General features: G+C 39.4%; 2 protein-coding genes and 1 long non-coding RNA gene across 7 annotated transcripts; 1 reads left to right on the top strand and 2 right to left on the bottom strand.

Moving 5' to 3' along the window:
* Positions 1 to 1,543: 1,543 nt before the first annotated feature.
* skap2 (src kinase associated phosphoprotein 2) lies at positions 1,544 to 15,498 on the bottom strand. Of its 2 annotated transcripts, none has more exons than XM_056763207.1 (13): positions 15,358 to 15,498; positions 14,696 to 14,801; positions 14,568 to 14,593; positions 13,741 to 13,842; positions 11,471 to 11,551; positions 11,295 to 11,378; positions 11,079 to 11,203; positions 10,376 to 10,439; positions 9,407 to 9,517; positions 9,157 to 9,234; positions 6,195 to 6,310; positions 1,941 to 2,037; positions 1,544 to 1,823 (listed from the first exon to the last, which is right to left on the bottom strand). In XM_056763207.1, exons 1-12 carry the CDS (start codon positions 15,395 to 15,397, stop codon positions 1,945 to 1,947), a joined length of 1,026 nt encoding a protein of 341 aa, XP_056619185.1. In that variant the 5' UTR covers positions 15,398 to 15,498; the 3' UTR covers positions 1,544 to 1,823; positions 1,941 to 1,944. The 2 variants fall into 2 exon arrangements, with proteins under 2 accessions (XP_056619185.1, XP_056619186.1); XM_056763208.1 differs by having other exon boundaries at positions 1,544 to 1,820.
* On the top strand, positions 14,586 to 18,298 carry LOC130433379 (uncharacterized). 4 transcript variants are annotated; one of them, XR_008908570.1, is made up of 4 exons: positions 14,586 to 14,668; positions 15,691 to 15,762; positions 16,312 to 16,470; positions 17,750 to 18,298. It is a non-coding gene; the product is annotated as an uncharacterized LOC130433379 (long non-coding RNA). The 4 variants fall into 4 exon arrangements; XR_008908569.1 differs by having other exon boundaries at positions 16,234 to 16,470; XR_008908572.1 differs by lacking the exon at positions 14,586 to 14,668 and adding an exon at positions 14,810 to 14,948.
* Positions 18,299 to 20,452: 2,154 nt separating this feature from the next.
* On the bottom strand, positions 20,453 to 22,838 carry hoxa2b (homeobox A2b). The gene is made up of 2 exons (XM_056763206.1): positions 21,903 to 22,838; positions 20,453 to 21,360 (listed from the first exon to the last, which is right to left on the bottom strand). Exons 1-2 carry the CDS (start codon positions 22,375 to 22,377, stop codon positions 20,630 to 20,632), a joined length of 1,206 nt encoding a protein of 401 aa, XP_056619184.1. The 5' UTR covers positions 22,378 to 22,838; the 3' UTR covers positions 20,453 to 20,629.
* Positions 22,839 to 23,022: the final 184 nt, after the last annotated feature.

Genomic DNA, 23,022 nt, shown 5'->3' with positions numbered 1-23,022 from the left:
CTCTGTCTGTTTATTTCTGTGCTGGAGATGGATGGTGCCACTCCCGTCTCTGCTCTGGAAGTGGAGGAAATGTATAATGAATACTAATGAATCCCCACCTCCCTCGACAGGTGTCTTACCTCCACCCTGTGTCCTCTCCTTTCTTCTCCTCGAGCTGCTGACATCTGATGTGAATTTAACACACTCAAGACTCAGTGGAAACATCTCCACTCTGAGCTTCTTCATTACTGCAGATTCTTTAACAGACAGAGCTGAAGTTCAATGACTGAAGTCACCGATTCACATTTCAGCCATTCAAAAGAGCTTTAACAGCAGGTGTAGGATTGAGAAATTCACGTTTCAGTGAAATTGTGTTTTTTATTAGTAAGGCATTGTCAAAAACGTATCGCTATGTTTATTGAACTGTTAACATTGAACATCTGCAAACGGTGAAGAAATGTGCAGGTTGTATTTCATGCCAATAAACAAATAAATAAATTACAATAGACCATTTTGGGATTTTTTGACATTGTGATATTGTTTACATAATAATTCAAATTTTCAGATGAATAATATACCTGATCTCACAGAAATGCGTAAATGTTTTGAGAGGTGGATCATTTGTATGAATTCGTACGATGTCAATCGTACAAAATCCTACGATTGTAGGAAAAAAACATTATGGAAACTCCACACCCAAACCTAACGTCACTGGCATGAAAGCAAATCGTACTGAAACGTACGAATAAGATCATACGATTCTGTAAGAATTAGCCATCATTATTGAATTAATATATTATAAAAATGGTAACCATTTCCAACCATCTGAATGAAATAGCTCCATGTTACTTCCTGATCCACAGGTCTATCAGGTACATACCATAGGCTAAAATGATGTAGGCTAATGAGTAAATTAAAATGTCTTTAGTATTTATTGTGTGCAGCTTGGCTGATCGAGTTAATAGGCTTATAGTAACAACTGGTTTGGGTACATTCTTCTTGGCAGAGCAGGTAACGGTCTGACACATGTTTTAATTAAGTTTCTCACTTCAGTGCCCAGATATTTGTTGATGTCAACGCAGCAGAGCGCATGGACCATGAAGATACAATCCCATATGCCAAACACTCCCCCCCCCACCAGATAATTAATTCTGCATGTGAAGAACTTGATTTGTTTGTTATGTTTCTCAATGAAGGTCAGATATTTGGTTTCCCGTCGGTTTGTTACGGTGAGTATACTGTGATTGTACGAACAAACAACACTGTCAGCCTGTGCAGAAATATGTTGGGTATGTTTTCTGATGATACAGAAACAAATATCAAAGAAAATGTTATCAATGGTGAAGATGTTTTAACAGATGCAGCCCGTTACATCAGTGTTTCTCAACCAATATATACACGTGAAATTATTTCTTCTTGCTTCAATTTTTATAATGTAAAACTGTGTGGCATCAAATGTTGTGGACATTGGGGGGCCAAAAAGGTTGAGATCCACTACATTACATGGAACCTGCTGCCACCTGGTGGCCACGATTTACTAGAACAGGCACGACAAGTCTGGGAATTTTGGAATTGCAATAACATGTAAGCTTTATTTCATGCTTTTTTCACAGAAGCCATAATACATATTTATCAAGTCTAAGAAAGTTAATGATAAAATGTTTAAATGACAAAAAGCATTACATTTAGGCCTACTTTAACCTTTTAAATACTGCAGAATGTGATGCTTTCTCAGGTTTATTTCATTTACACGTACTCAACATATCTGACCACACATACTGTAAGTTATTTATGCAGTTTGCTATACATCCCATAAAAGCAGACAGCAGGCCATGAAGGGGCTACTAGAAATACAATAAAAAACAGACAGATTAGTTATTAAAAAATGAAAACAAGAAACATAGTGGGTTCAATTGATTGGATTTGATCCCAATCAGAGCAGATATGTTTCATTGCCTCACCGAATTATAGGATGTATAATTCCATAAGATATTCCTTAGGCACGATTCCGATGGATCCTTTCATCTCCCCAACCCACCAACCAAAGGTGTCATACTCCTATAAAAACACACACAAAAAATAAACTAAATAACTGTAATTCAGGCAAATCTAGAGGCTAGCGTTTATTAAACTCGCTCGCCGTGAGCACTGACACAATCCAGTAAGGTCAATCCTCATAGGTCAATGCTCAGGGGAAAGAATACTGTCAATATTTATTGTTCATTGACCTGTTCATCTTCAGGTTTCGGCTCATTTTCTTCTCATACTGTCTCTGTCGCTCCCACCCCCTTTCTTTTCCAATCCTCCGTGCCTCATTCCGTCTGTCTTTCCAAGGCCAATTCAAGGACACACGGCCCACAGGACCTATAAAGATTCCACGAGAGAACGTGTACGGCCGATATACTTCGTATGAAGAACCACAGATCCGTGAGACTGGGCTTTTTAAGTACAGAGACAGATCTACTGCGATCGGCTTTTCTCCGGCGCACGGAATAGATAAGCATAAAGATAAAGGACCAGATAAGATCCATTCATCTGCCGTTGCCTTTTCAAGCCCTCTCCTGTTCTTTATTCCATAATTACAAACAGATCGCGGAGTGACATGCACTTCAAAGCTGCTAAACCCTGCGTATTCTCAGCATCCACGATTTTCAACTATTTCTCACAGATGCCATCGATATGTTGGGGTTAAATTGAGGCGGCTATCTGTTAAGCACCTTCTTTAAAAACAAAGAAATCGGGTAGTGAAGGGAGGCCGTAGTGGATTAAAAATGAAAGGGCCCAGTGCATGATGGTTATGGGTGGTGACATCCCTCTTCTGTAGGCCCAACAGTCGGACAATCACTAATTTCTTCGTCCCCTGTTTTCGTAAAGAACGTTCAGCGACATCTCAATCCACAACCTGCTGTTGACATTTACATCCTTTCTCCTCTCTGACATTCAAAGCTTTGATCTCTCCAAGAAGCTGACAAGACACTCCCTGCTCTTCAACCTCCATCCTTCACTTTACTGTCGGGGGGAAAATGTCTCTCCGTATGATTCAGAAAGAGCAATGCGGCTTGAATCTTACCCCATCTGATGTTAAATATGAAGTTTGTGGGCCCCAACTTGACCCCAATGGTCTAAGTGATTCCTGCTGTATAATGTATAGTGCTCGGCTCCGGCCAGCAAACCTCTTACTGCCTGCGTGCAAACATCGATCTATAAAACACAGGTCTGGTTATGCAGCTGCTGACAGCTGCCTCAGACGTAATGGAGAGCGTCTCTGAGCCGACGTGCACTCGTTGTCGAAAGCCAGTGAGGAATAACCATAGACATAAATACAAGATCAATGAGATTAGATTGTGCTGTATGTGACGTAAAACAATTATGCCAGTAAAGTACTTTCAAAAGTTAAAAATTGATTAAAAAAATAGCTTTTGTCGTACATAGTTTAAGTTTAGATTCGGTTTTACAGTTTTTGTCTTTTATCTGTTCATTGAAATATTTCAATAGGCTAATCAATATTGGAGGATTTATAGCTTCATGTCCCACACAGTTAGCACAAAACAAGGCGACACATTTTTCTGGGCTGTGTGAAACCAGACAGGAAGTCCAAATGTGGAAGGGGTGAAGGAAAAACTTCCTGTATCTGTCCTTTGATACAGACACACCTCATTGACATGCACAGCCGCTGAGATCAAGCCTCCCTAGGTGTGCGAGCACATGTGTCTGTGTGCGAATGTTCAGATTTGTCACACTCGCCTCCTAATGAGAGGAAAGGGCTCACATGGCCACACACATGCACACACGCGCAAACACTCACTATTTGTGTCTTATCAAGCAAATCATTTTCTATATTCTTCAAGTCGTGCACGTTAAAATAAGCCTATTACATGATATAAAACTAAAATGAGACAAGTCTGATCTGAGGCCTTCTGTGATTGTTGACATCGCTGGGCCTCAGACAGACCGTGTGCGTACTGTTTTGGCCAAGCATCATTTACAGCACACACTGCCTTGCTTTGAAAAGGGAAGAGCGGGGTGTGTGTGATTTAGTGCCCTGACAACTCCCCCTGGTCTGATGGTCAATACCCTTTCAGAGTCACCGAGGGTCTGGACGGGGGCCGTATATAGAGGGGGTTGGGTGTTAGACTTGCAGCTGCTGCATGGCCAAGGGGAAAGAGGTAGGCCACTAATAGCTCTACTGGCCTGCTCCTCAGACTGCTCTGAATGGCCTCTGAGCCACAGCTGGACACTAAACCCACACCAGCTTTATGGTCATCCACAAGCCCGGCTGCAGAGAGGGGGAAGGGGTACAAAAGAGTGCCTGCAATATTTGTGCTCAACTAAATCTGTGTCCCACCCAGAGAATGGCACACATACACAAAAGCATTATTTCGAGCAGCATTTGCATAACATCATTTTTGTTCTATGTGTTAAAAGTGATAGTTCATCCAAGAATTTACATTTTGTCATGATTCTCTCATCCTGTGGTCATTTTAAACCTGTATGACTTTCTTTCTTCTCCAGAACACAAAAGAAGATATTTTGAAGAATGTTGGTAACCTAACAATGGCGGTGCCTATTCGTTCAGTGTAGATACAATAGAATTGAATGTGTACCGCTGTTGTTTATCACCAACATTCTTCACAATATCTTCTTTCTTGTTCTGCAGAAGAAAGAAAGTCATACAGGTTTGAAATTGCAAAAGGGTCAGTAAATAATGACAAAAAAAAAATACTGATCTATCTCTTTAACAGATCAGTGTGTATTTTATTCATATATTGCAATATGTATTATGGATATTATATTGTATTATGATATACAATTATTATTATATTATATTGCATTATTATAGTCTGGGTGTGGAGATTTTATTTATCTTAAATTTAAACGAAAGAAACAACACCTATTCAACTAATATAATTGTGGGCATAACCAACTATGGCCACTAGATGGCAGAATTGCTCTGAATAACGTCGGCCGCCTCTGGATCCCATTCAGCCCACATTCTGTCATACCCTGACAGCCTGCTGACTTTTAACAGAATGAGATAATTTCCCCATTGGCATGCTTTATATATCCATTACAAATTATGGATTTTTAGCCACTGGTGAAATTGGGATGTCATCTCTAATTCTCCTGAAGATACATTATCTCGCTTCTGCACATTCCTGTGTCTCTAATAAAACGAATATAAATAAATTGGGGGAAATTATGGAAAGCAGCATTCAGCAGTTCTTTTTTCTCTCTCCACGTCTTTCATGTGTAATCATTTCTGGAGACTATAACTTGCTCCATTACCTAATGGATCACATTGGAGAAGCGATGGTATGAGAAGACCATCATACAGTCAATAACTCAAAAGCCCCTTTTCACGAACATGCATATTTATGGTATGATTTCCAGTTCTTTTTCTGAGGGGTATAGCTGTTAAATAGACAGTCTGCAAGATATTACGTTTGAGAACTTTTCAAGAGGTATCAAGGTAATTACTCTGCCAGCCAGGTACAAACCCTATGGGCAGGACTCTGATCTGCTCCCCTGTTAACGCATGGGAGTTGACAGGTTGGGGAAGTTTTTAAGCGAATGCACTTCTCTGCCACACCTGGTGTGAATAGAGAGGTAGATTCAGCGTTTCCTGCGAACACAAACTGCCATTACAGCCATAAATAGTGACTGGCTGAGATGTGTATGTTAAAGGTCTGCGGCCGGTTAGCCTCACTGAACATGGCATTATGCCATCCTCCAATACCGAAATACCCGCACAAGCAAGTTCACAGACGCATACACACACACATGTTGGGCAGACGTGGAGAGAGGTGACAGAATGCCATTGGCTGCCAGACTTCTCCGCTCAGGGCCAAGAGCACTAAAATGGTTTCCGTAGTGACAAGACTAATCCCATCACCGTGCACACGAGAGGGTGTATTTAGCTCCCATATTCAGAAAGCCAGGCCTCCCCGTCAAGCACACAAGAGAAACGGGCCTAAAACGAATCTTTTGAATCTGACTCATATGTGCTATCCAGACATCACACCATATTTATTTTACAGCATGTGACTTGATGTGTTTTTTCAGATTCGTGTTTTCCCTCTGAGGTTGGAGAGGGCAACACAAGCATGGTGATAAACATTACCTCATGCGTTATTTCTGGGACCATAATCACGTGGGTTGTGACAACTGCGGCGAGCCTGGAACTTTCCAGGACCCTCCATTGACTTCTGTCTTACCTTGCTGAGAATGTAGATGTTGTCTCCTCTCCTAAAGGAGAGCTCATCCGGATGGTCCCCCGAGCAGTCCCACAAGCCCTGGAAGTAGTTTGCATAGTCTGTGCTCTTGTTTACTGCTGCAGGGAAATGTGACGAAATATAAAAAAGAGAGTTTGTGATTGCATAGGTCATTACAGACTCAACTCCCTCATCTTGTCAGTAAATTAAATGAGGGTTGTTGGTCGAACCTCTGAACACTAACTGATCATGCCATACTTTAAGGTTATGGCCAAGTATTTTATATACATTTTTTGTAGTATGGAATTAATGTTTTTCTGGTACAGAAATGTCCACTAGTGGGCAGAAGAGAGTAAACAAAGTGGGCAAGCTGACCTGACATCTAGTTACAGATAAAAAATGACAGTCATAGTGTGGAGTAACATGCTACATCAGATAACTTCTTTCTCTTCCGCTTTGATACTCCTGATCATTGTTTGGATGCACTTGGCACAATAAATATCAATCTGGCAACTCATTTTTATTGATCTTGAGCTAAATGTCAAAGATTTGGTTGCCTGTGATGTCTTTATAACATGGATATATGGATGGTTAAAAGAAACCTGTATGACTTTCTTTCTTCTGCAAAGCACAAAAGAAGATATTTTGAAGAATGTTGGTAACCAGACAACCTTGGCACCCATTGACTTCCATTGTATGGACAAAAAACCACCAAGGCATTTCTCAAAATATCTCCTTGTTTTGGATGGGCTATCTCTTTAAAACAGAGTCAAGTTTAAATCTGTCTACCATTGCAGCACCTTGAGTGGGTGTTTAGAAGAACAGCATCCCTATAAAAATACCCCTAAAGGTAAATATCTTGCACCAGACATTATTGCTGGCATACACCCAGCAATGCTGATTTGGCAGATTATTATAATTATTTTCTAAATATAATCTTCCCTACCGCTGCTTAAAGATTGTATCTAGGCCTGCACCGACTGTAGTTTATTCAGTAGACTACATCTACTACACACTCATCTACAATCACAGAAAGAAATACGCCTTTAGGATTTAAATCATAAAAGATGCCAACAGCTACATCCTAGAAATCCAAGTGATGATTTTGATGTCCCAGATCTTTGAAAGCTTCCAGTGAAACCTGTAGTTTTCCCATCATCATGGCACTCTCTAGGTCTCTAGCTGGCCTCCTCCTCAGAGCATCTGTCATGAGATCCTGCCTCAGCCATCGATTCTGTCAGCAGGACTTCCTGTGCTGGGAGTCTGAAGCAGAGGGCCATGGTGGGCCACAGTGCACTAATGGAGTGACTTCCTGCCAATGCCTACCAACCCCTGCCCAGTGCCCAGCGCCCTGCAGGATACAGGCTTCCCTCGCACAGAGACAGAAAAACCACTGCTGCCCATAAACCATTATAATAAATTATATGTTTAGATAAAAAGTTTTGGTTTTACCAACGAAACCAAACATTTTAAACTAAATAAGATAATTGGAAAAGGCAAGAAAAAATAGCTGTGAAACAAACATATGCGCATTTGACAAAAGCGTGAACCTTTTATCAAGGGCGCACCGTGGTGCGTTTGGACTCCCCCTTGAGGGCTTACACAGACAGCTGGTTCCTGTGGTCAAGACAACCTTCCCGCTCCTGTCATCATTTTTATTGCACCATCTAATCTGCCAAATCCATATGTATTCCTAATATCCACATTTCTAGATCTTTCTCTCTATTTTAATCTCAGTGTGGTGCTATCAATGCCAAGGTCATGGGTTTGATCCGCAGGGAATAAATGCACTAAAAACTGTACCTTGAATGCACTGCAAGTTGGATGAAAGTGTCTATCAAACAGCTGATTTAAAGCTGTTTCACGCATTCTGACTTCTTTACACTGTTAAACGTGCTAGCTTCTCAATCTTAACATGGTCAACTTGTTCGAAAAAGTTCAACGTATAAAATGCACTAAAAACTGTACCTTGAATGCACTGCAAGTTGGATGAAAGTGTCTATCAAACAGCTAATTTAAAGCTGTTTCACGCATTCTGACTTCTTTACACTGTTAAACGTGCTAGCTTCTCAATCTTAACATGGTCAACTTGTTCGAAAAAGTTCAACGTATAATGCAGTATTTCTGACCTCGATTCACTCCGCCAAGGTTCATAGAGGTTTCGGAAAGTTTTTTTCGAAGTTTCATAACAAGGGTTCTTAGTTCCTTATTGGACAATTCTCCAGGAAAATCACGCCTACGCACCACCCAGCGAGCAAAAGAGAACGCCCATGTGTCAGGGCCAGCGTGAGAAAGAGCACACCCATCAAGCACGACGGACATTTGGCTGTGTTTGTTTGCTCACTGCATTTCGGTGAGGAATGTTATATAAATAATGGATATAACACTGGATTTTGAGATCGTTTAAGACTGATAGATGGTGCAGTCCCAGCGCTTAAAGATGCCCGACATGAAGTGCATGTGGAATGTCAAACTAAGTCATACGTCTGTGTTTTGTTGTAAATCGACATGTACATGCATAATGTAAACAACACAAACTTATAGTGAATCAGCAGTTAAGCAGGGATAATATGATGTATTGTGTGCTTGTGCTGTAGATCCACCCCCCATGCACGCCTCCAGGAACTCGACTTTTTCAGGACATAATCGTACACCTGCATCTGTCTTTTATAGATTTGATCAAACCAAATACTCTTCCAAGATACGAAGTATTCAAATCTACTGCAGGTACTCAAGATTAATATGAGATTGGCAGAAACTGCGTGTTATCTCATCTTTAAAAACGAATGCAGACATTCACTACCTCTTATTGCCTTTTCCCCATCGCTGTTTCTTTTTTTTTAACTTAAAAACAAAGTTGCACAGACAAATGATACCAACCCAGACAGACTGGGAGTCAATGTGGTGTTATGGGACAGCACAGCAGGTAGGGGATTGACAACCCTGATGACCTAGTGGTAATTACCTGTCACAGGGGCAAACGGCGGTGGGGGTTTGTTAGCCAGGGTCACTGGAGCTTTAGCAGGCTGTGGTTCATCTTCCTCTGAGAGGGAGAGAAAAGATGTGCCAGTCAAGGAAAAGGTCAACATACCACGCTATTTAATTCCCTTTGCCATTTTCACCAAATTTATAATAAAGCTCAGGAAATATCTACTGTACTTAGACATTGGTTGTGAGCATTGAAATTAAATTGCTGAAGTAAATAAATGGCAAACCAGGGAGCTCTTCATAGATGTCCTCATCAATAGGGGCAGGCACAGCCGATGAGCTGATTGGCCCACAGTCATCGTATTCCTCTTCATCCTCGGGTATGATACCACCCATATCTGATACATAAAACATGATGTCATAGCGTAAAGCTGACGGTTTGAATGCCAAAAAAGGGCTGGGTAAAAAATATAGATTAATAGTCTGATTCTCAATTTAACAAATTAATATCAATTTGGAATCCCCAAATCCATTCTTTAAGGGATAGTTAAAAATTATTTCATAATTTAATCACCCTTAGGTTGTTCCTCAACTGTAAAAATTTCTCAGTTCTGATGAACACAAAGGAAGATATTTGGAAGAATGTCTGTAACCAAACAAATCTCATCCCACATTAAAAAATAAAATAAATCCTAAGGGAGTCAATGGGGTATGAGATCTGTTCATTTAGAAGAACAAATACATTTATACAGGTTTGGAACCATCTGAGGGTGAGTAAAAGATGACAGAATTTCCATTTTTTGGTGAACTATCCCTTTAATGTCCATGCTTCAGTGGATCATTTCTTTAATTCTTGAATTGAAGGTCCAGATGAAGGCTTTATGTGGGTCTGTTTTGAATTTTATTTTGCACTTTTTTAGCAGTTATGTGCATTTGCAGTTTATGCTTACCTTGTGTGCAGTTTATGTGCATATTTATGATTTCTTGTTAAAATGTCTGTTACCCAAAGTAAAAGTCTAAATGAAACAATTGTGTATGCCTGTTGTTAATGTAAATGTGCATTTTAGTAATATAGATAAATTGGAGGGTTTCAGTAACCAGAATTTTTGTTTCAGTATCAATTCTGTGTCTGCAAATGAAGTATTGATAACTACTTGTTATTGAATCGAATCAAAACCATCTAAAGATTGGAATGGCCAGATTGGTTGCAATACCCAGCCCTACGCCAAAGGGTGAAACAATGTGCAAAGTCTAACCTTTTATCAAAAAGTCAATGTGCTCCACCCACTCCTTTGCATCTTTCTCAGAAGCAGCGCAGAACTGTGGCATCAGAACATGAAATTGATATTAAATAAAACACATAAAGAGTGAAGGAGACGGATGAACCTTTTCTAAATAACAGCCATATTTTACAGGCTCGTTATGTATAATATTATATAGCCTTCTTGGGATCATAGGATTACTATCAGTGTTGGGTAAGTTACTATGAAAAAGTAATTAATTACTAGTTACTAATTACATATTTAATAGTGTAATTAGATTACTGTGCAAATGACTCTCTGCAAAAAGTATATACTTATTTATTACTCATTACTCTCTATATCAACCTTGATTCATTAAGTGATTCAAGGATAGACATGAAACCACTCTTTTAATTAATTGAAATAAATAATGTAAAGTAGTATAACAAATACAAAGTATTACAAATGTGAGAATTATACTTTAAAGCACGGATGCAAAAGTTAGACTCAATTCCACTATTGCACACACATATATTACACACAGTATTTTGTTTAATTACTTCAGAAGTAACTGTAATTAAGTTACAGAAAAATAAGAGTAATCCCTTACTTTAGTTTTTCAAGGGAAAGTAATTAAATTACAGTAACTAATTACTTAGTAACTAGTAACACCCAACACTGATTACTATACACACTGTGTTCATACACGGAGACTGACCTGATATAGACGCTTGTCTGAAGCAGAGACCTCAAAGCAGCAATCTCGCTTAGCATCTTTCCGTAGGGTGTTGTTCATTTTGACAGTGTAGCCAACAATATTAAACTCTCCCTTCTGCTGTTTATCTAGTGATATGTGAAGTATAGCTGATTATCCATCAGATTAAAAAAGGAGATATTAAATACAGTTTCATTGGTTCCAGTGCATCTGTAATACCTTTATCACTACCAAAGTAGTAGAAAATGTTGTTGCTTAAGGCACACCATCTCTTCTGCCACTCGTTGCCAAAAAAACTGTGATCTAGATGATGACAAAGCAAAATTATAATGTTTATAATGAGTCTCTCGCATGTTTTTTTTTCTTGGAATCGACACGTAGATGCAGTGACCAACCTTTTCTTCGCTTCTCCAGGAAGCCGCTCTTCAAAACTGATGGAAGGTCTTGGGCTGCCACAGCCGGAGACTGCTGGACTCCTGTTGTATAGAAAAGTTACATCTAAAAGGGAATCTGAAATTTATTAGCTTACTCTATCTTATTTATAACAAGAAATACTGCGCAGGTGAAGAAGCCACAGAGCAGTGCACCTGCTTTCACAGTGAGATATATAAATCTGCTAAAGGCAGCCAAAAAAACTACTTCTGCCCGCTTTAGGTTTACAAATCAACGGCCAAGCAAGACTCGAGCTATCTGGGATTCAAACCTGTGTGGACTGGATAGAGTTTCATGCAGCGTTTTTTCAGGTACAGCTGTATGTGAAACAGATGCACGCTCTGTTTTCAAAGCAAACCTCGTCTCTGGTTTACACAGCCCTCCCCTCTCTTGTGTACACACTAGTGTTGCATTGTTGAAGGAGTGTGAGAGAGCGGAGGTGTTATGAACGACACAGGCAATCGTGGAATGTTTGCAATTATGTAAAAAGTGGTGTCAAGGAAGCGTGACACACACTGACTGTGAAAAGCAAACAGAACGACCTCAGAGCGGATTGTAGGTTTATGAGGGTAGAAAAATGTGAAAGAACTGGAAAACAAGCTTTTAATTCACTGGCCAAAACCTACATTTACAGTTTGTGCATGAAAGTATGGATATGCTTTGGATGATAAGATTTGATAAGCACAGATCTTGTCTTCATTTACCAAAAAAAAACACAAACAACCCATAACTACAAACATGTTCCCACCCATTGTCTGAATAAGCTTTGTCCATGTTGAGGCCAACCCCCCAACCCAGAACCCCCCCTGCTCAGATGCAACCCTCAAACTAAAAACAGGTGAAGCTCAGACTGTCAACAAACTGAACCTAAGCTGGGTCTATTTTGACATGACATTTGTTTTTCATAGCAAGAATATCACAAATTGTCTGCACCTTAAAAAAAACATTAACGTCTGCACAAACCTTGCTTAAATATATTTACTTAAAATCGGCATGAAACGTAAGTTGTAATTGCTTTTTCTTCTGAATAGAGACAAACAGTATATCTGAGTTTAACAGCTTCTGAAATACGTAAAAGGTTGGAAGCATGGTCATTGGACTGTCAAAACAGTCCCGCCCTTGGACCGAAATATATGTCATGCAGAGAATATGTCTTTTGGGAAATGTCTCTGATTTAAATTATTTATAGACCACTTCGCAAAATGTACACACTAGCCCAGAAGCACTTCCGGTTTCTGTTTAACTTCTTATTTTTTTACATCTTAAAGATATATTTTTTCACATTTATATTGATCATAAAAATATGTTAAAATTGTTCTGTTGGTTGTATTTTGTTCAATGGTGTTATAAAACTGGAAGTTCTTCTGGACCAGCAGTGTTTACGTCTTTCGTAGTAATCTATAATAAACACTGCAATAAAAAAAAGGAAGTGACAGTTCGATTTCAAGGTGACTTTAAATAACTTTTGCAGAAATCCAATCTAAATAACTTTCTGTTCATTGTCCAAGCCTCATTTTGGCTGTCCTGTCCTAAAAGGCATACAGTATGTCTCATCTCTAAGCTGAGCAGCTGTGCTCTCTGGCAGGCACAATGAAAGCATCTAAAAAAAACATGTGTGCTACACATCACACACACAGCACACACAAACTGAATCATGAAAACTGACTCTAATTCACAATGATGTGAGCTTGAGAAAGCTATAATCAGATATGTGCTGTGACTCAAAATGATTCTGAAGAACTTGAATTTCTACCGACAGTAAAAGAAGCTAAAACAGGAGGCTGAATTGACATTGGCTGTGGGCGGCATTGTCTGAGCTACACACCATAAACCATTTGCTCAGAAACAAAAGAGAAGCAAACCCCTCACGTCTGTGTCTTCAAACCGTTCCTGAGCCTGTTGCCGGGTTACATCAGTCCTTCAAACACCTCATTCAGCTTTTGTGTTTCCAACCAGTACTAAAAATACTGGACAGGACGTGATAAAGGACAGGCACATTGTTATGTACACACAGCCCATGCTGCAAGAGTATGAAGAATAGATGATTTTCTTTATTGTCAGAAAGATATTTTTCCCCAGTGCTTCAGTTGTGCATAGTCTCATCTAAATCCAGTAAATTGCTGTGGCTTTTCGCAAGGATGATATTTCGGCATTAACAGAAGTTGTGATGCTTACAATTAATGCTGTGGCTCTTGTTACAACATTCAAATAAATTCCACAACCCTCCACTCACCGTCATAAGCACTTTCTTCATCTCGATCAGTTTGTTCAGAGTGAAGCGATCCACCGTCGTTGTTGGTGTCCGTCTCATCCATTTCGGCAAACTCATCTTCTCCTGTTTAACAAAGTCTTCATCAGCATCATCTTACAGTGTCAGCACCAGCCCTCCACCAGAAATACACATTTCAACAAGAATCTCCATGTCATATTTTACATGTGTTGGAAATAGATATCTGATAGGACAGGAATTTGTTTGCTTTGTCTCCAGTTGCGTGGAGCATTAGGTGGCATAGCCATGTTGCCTAGATATTCACTTTGTCACTTTGCATAGATGAAAGATATTCCAGGAATACAAAGGATAAACAAAACACCTCTGATATTGATTGCATGGTGCAGCCTACTGATCACAAACCAGCAATAAATAGGAATTATGCAAATGTTTGTAGGTGAAGATGAGGAATAAAACTTTCATGATGTATTCTAGCCATGATGTTATATGTTAAAAAAAAAAGCTCTGAAAGGTTTCACAAATGCCAAACCAAGCCCCAGCACCTTTACTTACATTTCAACCTATAAACTGTTTGTATGAAACACAAGCTGGGCACAATATTTTTTATATTTTCTTCTGAACTCTCGTGTTGCATCAGCAGAGCTCGTGTCTTATATATCATTCAAAACATAATTTATATTTTTGTAGAGACAGAATAGATAGGAACACAAGGGACACAAACACAGAGTGGGGAACCATCAGCTCCCTTCGCCCTTCTTTATCAGTAGCCCCTCCCCCATACACACAAACACATCCAACGTTACACAGAAGCGCAACTCTTCGAAACTTACGTTTGTCCTTGAAATCTTGTGAGAAGCTGTAACAGAGATGGGGTCGTATTTGTTAATTTTTGTTTATTTAGCACATTTCAGCTTCACAAAACAATATTCAGGTGATATATCAATACATTCGTCCGTACCCCGATTTCACCTCTTTGATCCGCTTGATAAAAGCATCCTTCCTCTCTTTCGCCTTCTTACTTAAATTCTCCCCTTTAAGAACATCCGTCAAAAAAGTTTCCAGATCTGTAAACACACAACGTTCACTCAGTATTACAGGGTCTCCCTTTGCTTTGTATTTGTTGCTGTTGTTGAATTAAGTTAACGTTACTCTCCTTTGGTGAATTTAACAGGTGCATGTCTAGGATTTAGTTAAGCGACGCACGACTGTACGTAAGTAAAGTAAGGGCAACGATTGCACGATTATCACTTGTATTAGCGTATTGGTGAGAATACATATTTCCGGCTCAAACTTTAAAAAGTTTAACAGACATAATGGAAACGTTTTCATCCGCATTTCAGTCTATAATGTTTCTTTATTTGCTTAATCCCTGCATTTGTGGTTACAATGTTACGTTTAAAACGACTGAATCAACACGCGCTCTGTTTTTGTTTAGGGTTAAGTAAACAAAAGTCTGTTCTAACGGGAAACATTCAGCGTGTATCGGTGGACGAAACTTCCTCTTTTCTGTACCAACAGAAACAAATGGTTTTTAATTTAACGTTAGTGCAAAATCTTTTAATCCGAGACCGAAACAGTCGCGTTATCAACTATCGTTGTATCGAAACATTTCAATAGTACCTGAAATAAGTGCTGTTATATCTTCCGGTAGGGACCTCATTGTTATACACGGCTTGACCCAGCAAGATAGCCTTCGAAACACGGAAGTTTGAAGTGGCCTGGGAGATACGGAAGAGGCAGCCGAAACTACTAACGTTATACAAATAAAACCGCATTATTCATCACGTATAAAGTGCGCACTTGGGAATCACAAGTTCCCTTCATCAGTCTTACTAACTCGATTTCCCTGAATGATTCATTGAACAATTTATAGCCTTAAGTAAAGTCACTTCATCTATTGCATTATTCACTGCAATTTGAAGTCGATCATATTTGTGATTTATTTTTTTGTAGGCCCATAGCTACATTATAGTGGAGAAAGATGCAAGGTGATATTGTGAACATCGGAAAACAAGAAACCTGAAGGTAAATTTCTGGTTTTGAAGATGTCCTAAATGTCTATTTTACCTCTGTATATAATTCAGTGATGGTCCGCTACAGGACCTTAGGATCTTTGGATGTATCAGTGGGCCTGTTGTTTGGAGAGGGGCCCATTTATCCTGAGGTGGGAGTCAGGTGAAGAATGGGGGTGATGCACAGCTTTCGTAGAAAAACACAAAACCATCCATCTCCGTCTGGCTCTGTGCTCTCTCCCTCTCTCTCTCTGTGTTTATGTGCGGTGTCACAGAGATTATGTAGCGTGTAGTTTGTTTTTATGTGAATAAATATATATAACCGTCATTTTAATATGAAATCATATTAAAAGTTAATTTCATATGCATACAAGCCTTGGTGTATAATAACGAGCCCACACAAACGAAAATAATTGTGAAAAGTCTGATGTAATTGTGAGTCTTGCGAAAATGTGCATACAAAGCTTATTTTCATTCATATAAGTTTTTGCTGGCACTGACATCCTGCATGCTTGAACCCTCTGCGTGAGCACTGCTTGAACCTCAGTTGACCTGGTCACAGATCCATCTGGCGAGGAGAGGGAAAGAGAGGTGATGTGCCCTTTGACCTTTCGAAGGAGAGGGAAGCAGCTCCATATCTCATGCACCTCAGACAGCCTTGTTTGATCTGGACTCACCTCAGTTCACACGTCTCTGCTTCTGGCACCAACTTACCAAGAAGGTATGTAAGTGTTTATGTGCTAATGATACAGTTTTACATATGTGTCATCATAACCAGTAATCGTCATGTTTAAACTGCAAAATCTGCAGATTATTTTGCAATTTACTTTATCATTTTTGCACAGCATATGATTCTGAGGCAGGCAGCACTATCACAATAGGCCTTATCAAAAGCACAGATTGATGCATTTTTATATATTACTTGATGCATTTTGATATATTACTTTCTCATGTCTGTTACACTTTTGCTTATGTGTCAGAAAGCATGTAGAGAATTATAATTTTATTTGCAGAGCTGAATGCAAATCCTACTGAAATGTGTTTGGGTTAAATTTATGGCACCAGTGAAGATACATTGGCAATGAAAACACAGATGAGATAGATGAGGTCACCTGCAAATATACCATGACATGTGACAGGCAGGTCATATCTGAACACCTGAACAGCCTCTGAACATGAAGAACATCTAAGGAGCTGCCACTGTAACTCAAACTGCCTTCAGGGTGCTGTGGTTTTTTGTGAAGTTCTTGGTGGATGAAGTGGCTGTTTTTGCCCCTTGGCTTCTGAGGGATTAGGCTGCTCAGGTGTTGTTGTTAAAAGGCTTAGAATTAGCTTACATTTAAACGTTCAACATTTAAACTGTCTTGTGACACTCACTTTCACCACCTGTTTTCTCGACAGAAGTATGGGCTCCTTAAATGGAATCATGAGTTCACATCATTAATGTTTTGAGGTCAATAAATGAGTTCACATTACAAATGAATGAATACATAAATCACTTAATTTAAAGTCATCATCATATATGATACGTGCATTCATGGATTTATATTTTTGTTAGGATTTATATTTTTTATTTATTAAATGTATTCATGAAGATTTTCCAGTGGATCAGAGTGACTCAGTTCCACAGGGAACAGTAGCCATGTGCCAGTCTTCCTTTCAGCTGAATGAGACCTCAGTTGCACCCTCAAGAGGAAAAAGTCCTTTATTTTATAGAAAAAGAGATGATTGAGAAGCAGACCACGCAAATGCCACTAAAAGAACACTTGCATACTTCACAAATCCCATAAACATGATCTGTGGAATAATATCATGCTTCAGAGAGCTAATTTGCTAATTTGTATTCTATGCTGTTGGTGTGGTTGCCTCGGATCTTGTACTTTAGCCGTTCCCGATTCAGAATCTTAAATGGTTGAAATCCTTGTGGATAAACGATAAAAAATTATATTTTTGCTGGTATTGTATTTCAATGTAGCATTTTGTCCTTGCTGTTTGTTTAGGGGCTCTGCTCTAATTTCACACCACCCACGAAATATCTGCATGAAGCCCACCTGCATAGGAATGACAAAAGGGACCACAAAGATTAAATGCAGGGTTTCCATGGAAACCAGCTGAAGGCTGACTGCTCCGACTTTAAGTGCCTGCAAAGACATTACAGTCAGTGGATGAGCACTGAGGCTTTCCTCTTTTAGGCGTTATGTAGCGGGACTTGAATTATACTTTGCACAAATGCCTTAATTTTTGCCTTAAAAGATGCTGTGATGACCCAAAATTTGTCAGAAAGTCAGCTCAGAATGGCAGCTGAACACTCAGAGAAAATAACATTGCCGAAGTCTAGTCATTGTGCAAGGTCCAACATCACATCGCATTACGACACTGTTAATATTTGAGTTTGATTAAGCTTAATGAAAGCCACGTGACTATCAGTTGTGACCATAATGGTGGTCTCAAAAAATATATAATAAATTATTGCTCCAAAAAAATATTGGAATCTCCATGGTGAAAGGATGGGGTCTTTAATGCGAAACCACCAGTGATGTTTTTGGGATGGTGTCAGACACAAAATGTTGAAACAGCTGTCAATAAAATCCTAAATACATTTCAATTAATAGTATGATTTGATCTAAAAAGCCTGTTGATGTTTAGATTGGTTTCTGTATTTTTATAAATATGTATTTTAACATAGTGCAATTTGCCTGACAGTGGGATAAAAACGTAATATTAACACGATCCTGCAAATGTATTGCTGGATGTAGGGATGTAGATCACTTCTCAACGCCAAACTCAACTCGGTCTTTAACCTGATTTAAGAATGCGGGTCACGTGTTTTGTTCCGTCAAAGGACGTCAGTCAAACTATTTGTTCAGGCAAGACTTGGCGCTACACCCGCAGAGCTCCAAACAGTTTTAACCTTTGTTTTGTGAAAATTGTGAAATTGAGGATTTACCCATCGTAATGTTTATTGTATTTCACTTATTTATTTAATACTGTAGCCATTAAAGATTACTTTGTCTGAAAACTCAAGACCCCAAGGAATGTTATACCAAAGCCGACAGTGGTTATAGGCCTAGCCTTTGATATACTAGTCTTGAGGACTCTTCTCCTTTGGAGGAAAGTTATCCTAGTTAGTTGCAAATGCGTTTCTGTGGTGTGAGCTGTTGGCTGGTAAAGGCCTCATTCCATTTTAACATTTACAGAACGTTACAGAAGAGCTACGTGCGTCAGTTATTTGGAAATTATTTTTCCAAACTAACCCCCATCTATGTGTACCGCAATATAATCGGCAGTTGCATCTGAAACTTGATTAATTCAGTTACATTTTCCAGCTGGTACAAACTGCACTTCTGTAAGTTTGTAGAATCGGGATATAAACAACTTGCTTCGAAATAAAACTTGAATAGGCTACAAGATCGACGGATCAAAACTAAAAAAAAATAGACTAACTCTAACTCATAATTATTTTATAATGCATTTAATTATAGCCTTACTTAATGTGAGGCAAAATGCCATCATTGTCCAAATGCATTAAATATCTAAATTTGAACACGTCTGAAGTATTTCTCTTCATAACATTAATTAAACTTTGTTAATATAAATCTGTATGTGTTAACAGAACCGCAATTGACAAAAAAGGTGAAACACTCCTTAGAAAGCTAGCTGGTCGATAAAGATTTAAATACAGTTAACCAAGGCCGTAACGGCGACCGTATGTTTAGCAATAGGCTACAACAGCAGAAAAAAAGAGCTTACAAAAAGAGGCATGCCTGAGTCAAGCAAATTACCAAAACATATGTAGTTTTTTTAGATATATTTAGAATAGAAAGTTCAAGTTTTGTCAAGAATAAATTTAACACAAACAAGGTCCTACTTTATAACGGTAGATCATGCAGTTCTTGCGGTCTCTCCTGTTGGAAACGCTTTATAACCTAAACAAGTAGTAAATGTCCAAGTCAGGACACTTGTTACAATAACCTTCTAGAAAGGAAGGCTAAATTAAATGTAGATTGACGAATAACTAAATACAATTTAAAAAATGCTATGATGAATTTTATTTTCATTTTCGGCGACGGATTGAAATACGTGGAGTGCTGCCTCAACACCAAGCCCCTGTCGAAGGTTTAATAGGCAATAAAATGTAATTGCTGAACTCGAAAACGTTACAGCTTTTGGCCAGGAGACTCCCTGTGTCAGATAGACCAAGGGGATTATTTGTGCACGAAGCATTAAGATATCAATCACCTTTTTGAGTTTTGAGCATCTAAAACTTTCAATCGGCTCCTTCTGCACAGTCAAAATCACAATTTGACGTAAACTAAACCAGGAATTAACAATAACGTAACGAGCCATTACATGCCTCACTCCGTATTTAATTTTCGGCTATTTTTAAAGTTACTTTTGTTCCGGTTGCGATTTAACAGCCTTATGAAACCACATTTTTGACACTCGAAAAAAAGACAAATCTGTAAACGTAGTCTTCCATATCGATTCATCCTAAAAACTTTATCATAATAAATCTGTAAATTATCAGTTCATAGCAGTCATGTTAACGCTTTCAATTTAGAAGTTTAATTGCTAAAAATAATTATTTAAAACAGCAAGCCTATATAGAATTAAATAACACCGCTGATGTTTTTTTCAATAAGTACAAATTTATTTCTATGAAAATATGGCGCTTTGCCATGTAAGCGTTACAAAAATAAACAGTGAAAAATATCACTTTTTTCCTGCCATATTTTCTTCGTAAACAAAACTGATCACTCGATTATTGAAAAACTTACCTCATTGATTAATGGTCTAGGCCTATCTTAAAGTCACAATTAAACTCAGACCATCAATGTGAGAAAGATATTGACGTCCCTATAATGAAACTTCAGTTAGAGTTAGTAGCTCAAGTGTTGCAGGTCGATTGTTGTAAGCGTCTCAGAGAAGAAATCAAAGGCCTCCGTGGACAAACCAATAGGGCTGTCCACAGACTCTGACAAACTTGGGGATACAGCATCTGAGAGGTGTAGACAAGAGTCGTTGGAGAAAACGTTAAAGTCCTGTAAAGAGACGTCCAGGGCCGAGGGACTGCCATTGTCCTGTCCAGATGCACAATCCGGGGCCATTGTTGTGGTGCAGATAGGAACAGTGGGTGACGGGTTGGGAAAATGTTTCAGATGTTTGTCATTGCTACCTAAAGACGAAGCATTCGCGCTTAGGGAATCACCATTGTGTCCATTCTGTGACTGTTGAGAAGTTAAGGTATTCTGCTGAAATGGATAAGCCTCTCTTTCCAAAAGCGCCCCTGATACATTGTTTGCCACTTGTTCGAAAAAACATTTCCCATCACCCCGTCCTCCGGCCTCCTCCAGACCTGGTGATTTACCCTCACCGTGATGGTTCTCTTTACACTGCGTTTGTCGTTTGTGTTTCATCCTCCGGTTTTGAAACCAAACTTTGACTTGCCTTTCAGTGAGGTCCAGCAGTGCGGCGATCTCCACTCGCCGTGGCCGACAGAGGTACTTGTTGAAGTGAAACTCCTTCTCCAGCTCCAGCAGCTGAGTATTGGTGTACGCAGTTCTGAGTCGGCGAGTTGCCCCATTGCCACCATCAGAAATCTCGGGCGAGCCTATGAAGGGATTACACCGTTAAACATTATTGATACGCCGTTAATTATAACTCCTGATTTTTACAACGCGCGTTGCGTGGCTTAAAGCTGACCCTAAAAACTTGTCAAATATATTGTGCTTCTCGTGGGGCATAAATTGTTTGTGGGAATTAAGCCATGGCACTTGAATAATTTGTGTCCTCATTCCCAATGCCAGAATATACTGATGTGTGAGTGCGGAGAGGTCCGAGTGAAGATTAATGAACACGCCAGCTGCCGAGTTGAGTAATGGCAATCTATCATTCTTCATTACTGTCAAATATTAAAATTCATGTCCTGTGCTACAAGTAGCTAACACAGAGTTTAGAAGTTATTAAGAACTTATCTCGTCCGCCAATAATTAATAAAAACAACTTAGTTAACTTGTTCGAGTTAAGTTCACATTCGTTGAGGCAGCATAGTATCTTGCGCGTACAACAACATGACATTGTGTACCAGCAACTACTGCATGAAAAACTTGCAATGAACCACAAACACAGTAAAATTGTATTCAATTCAAATACCTTGAGGGGAGAAGTACAGTGGACCAGGGTCGGTGGTTGTTGCTGTCGAGGTTGTCTGATTTTTCTTGGATGCTTTCTTCTCCTTCATCCAAGGGTACTCTGGGGGTAAGGATGCAGCAGGCAGCGGGCATGAGCCATTGGGGTTCTGCTTGGGCCGGCTGTGGCGAGGGTGGCTGCCGGGGTTCAAGCTTGGAATGGTCTGCTCAAAAGGAGGAGGAATCAGTGTCGAGTGTGAAAGCGTCGAGCTCTTGATTGATGAACTTTGAAATGCATCACCGACAGGGGGAAAAGATGTCAGGCACTCAGCGAGCGACGGCTGACTATTGATAAAACCCGTCTCTCGCTCGAATTCGTAATTCATCTCCTCCAAGTCTTCCAAATTCGACGCTCGCAAATTTGTGACCCAAGAAGATATAAAGAAATATCGAAAAAAAATATTTTTCTGATTACGGCCGTGCGGGGACCGCGGTGCCATTAAACTATTGCTTTCATGGAGACAAGGTTGAAATTGGACCGTATTGCTTGTCACATGATTACCTCTGTCCAATGACAATTTGGGGTTTAATCAAAAGAAGCCACTGTCTGTGTGATTGATCGAAAAAAGTCCGAGAGGAACGCCTCACTCTCGGGGATGGGCTACTTTATTCACGCATTTACCGTCACTTTGCCCACTGCGCAGTAGATTAGAAGTATAGCCAATACCTGGAACAGTGTGTAAGTGCGTCCGTCTGCTGTCCTTCCTTTATTGTTTGACTGCCCATTGAATGAAAATTTCCCCAATGATCAACTGAGTGAATAAGATAAGCCAATAGCCACGTTCGAAGAAACCCATAAATCACGAGTCTGGGTTTTACCACTCTTTTAGAGAATGCGCGCTCTCATTAGTGAGTGCACGAGCAAAAGCGCGTGAGAGAGTACGCTCGCACACGACGAACAAATTCTTTAAAAGCACTCATGCGCGCTCCTGCTTGTTCTCAAGCACAATGATACATTAAGATGGCATGCATATAACTTTTGTCTTAACTTAAAAGCGTACACATTTTTGTTTACATTTACCCAGTGAACTGTCAAAACATACAATCAAATGAAAATAAAAGATTTTTATCTTCATAGATAATTT

The sequence above is a fragment of the Triplophysa dalaica genome, chromosome 12, assembly GCF_015846415.1.
Source record: "Triplophysa dalaica isolate WHDGS20190420 chromosome 12, ASM1584641v1, whole genome shotgun sequence".
NCBI lineage: Eukaryota > Metazoa > Chordata > Actinopteri > Cypriniformes > Nemacheilidae > Triplophysa > Triplophysa dalaica.
Note: the sequence above shows the minus strand (reverse complement) of the source record. Positions and strands in the feature narration are given on the sequence as shown.

Excerpts from the sequence above, each read along its gene's own strand:
- skap2 (XM_056763207.1), bottom strand. The coding sequence starts at position 15,397 with ATGAGGTCCCTACCGGAAGATATAACAGCACTTATTTCAG. Across the intron at positions 10,440-11,078 it reads CAGACAAGCGTCTATATCAG|TTCTGCGCTGCTTCTGAGAA; the intron begins GTCAGTCTCCGT and ends CTGATGCCACAG. Across the intron at positions 2,038-6,194 it reads ACATCTACATTCTCAGCAAG|GAGTATGACACCTTTGGTTG; the intron begins GTAAGACAGAAG and ends GTGTTTTTATAG.
- hoxa2b (XM_056763206.1), bottom strand. The coding sequence starts at position 22,377 with ATGGCACCGCGGTCCCCGCACGGCCGTAATCAGAAAAATATTTTTTTT. Across the intron at positions 21,361-21,902 it reads ACTGTACTTCTCCCCTCAAG|GCTCGCCCGAGATTTCTGAT; the intron begins GTATTTGAATTG and ends ATCCCTTCATAG.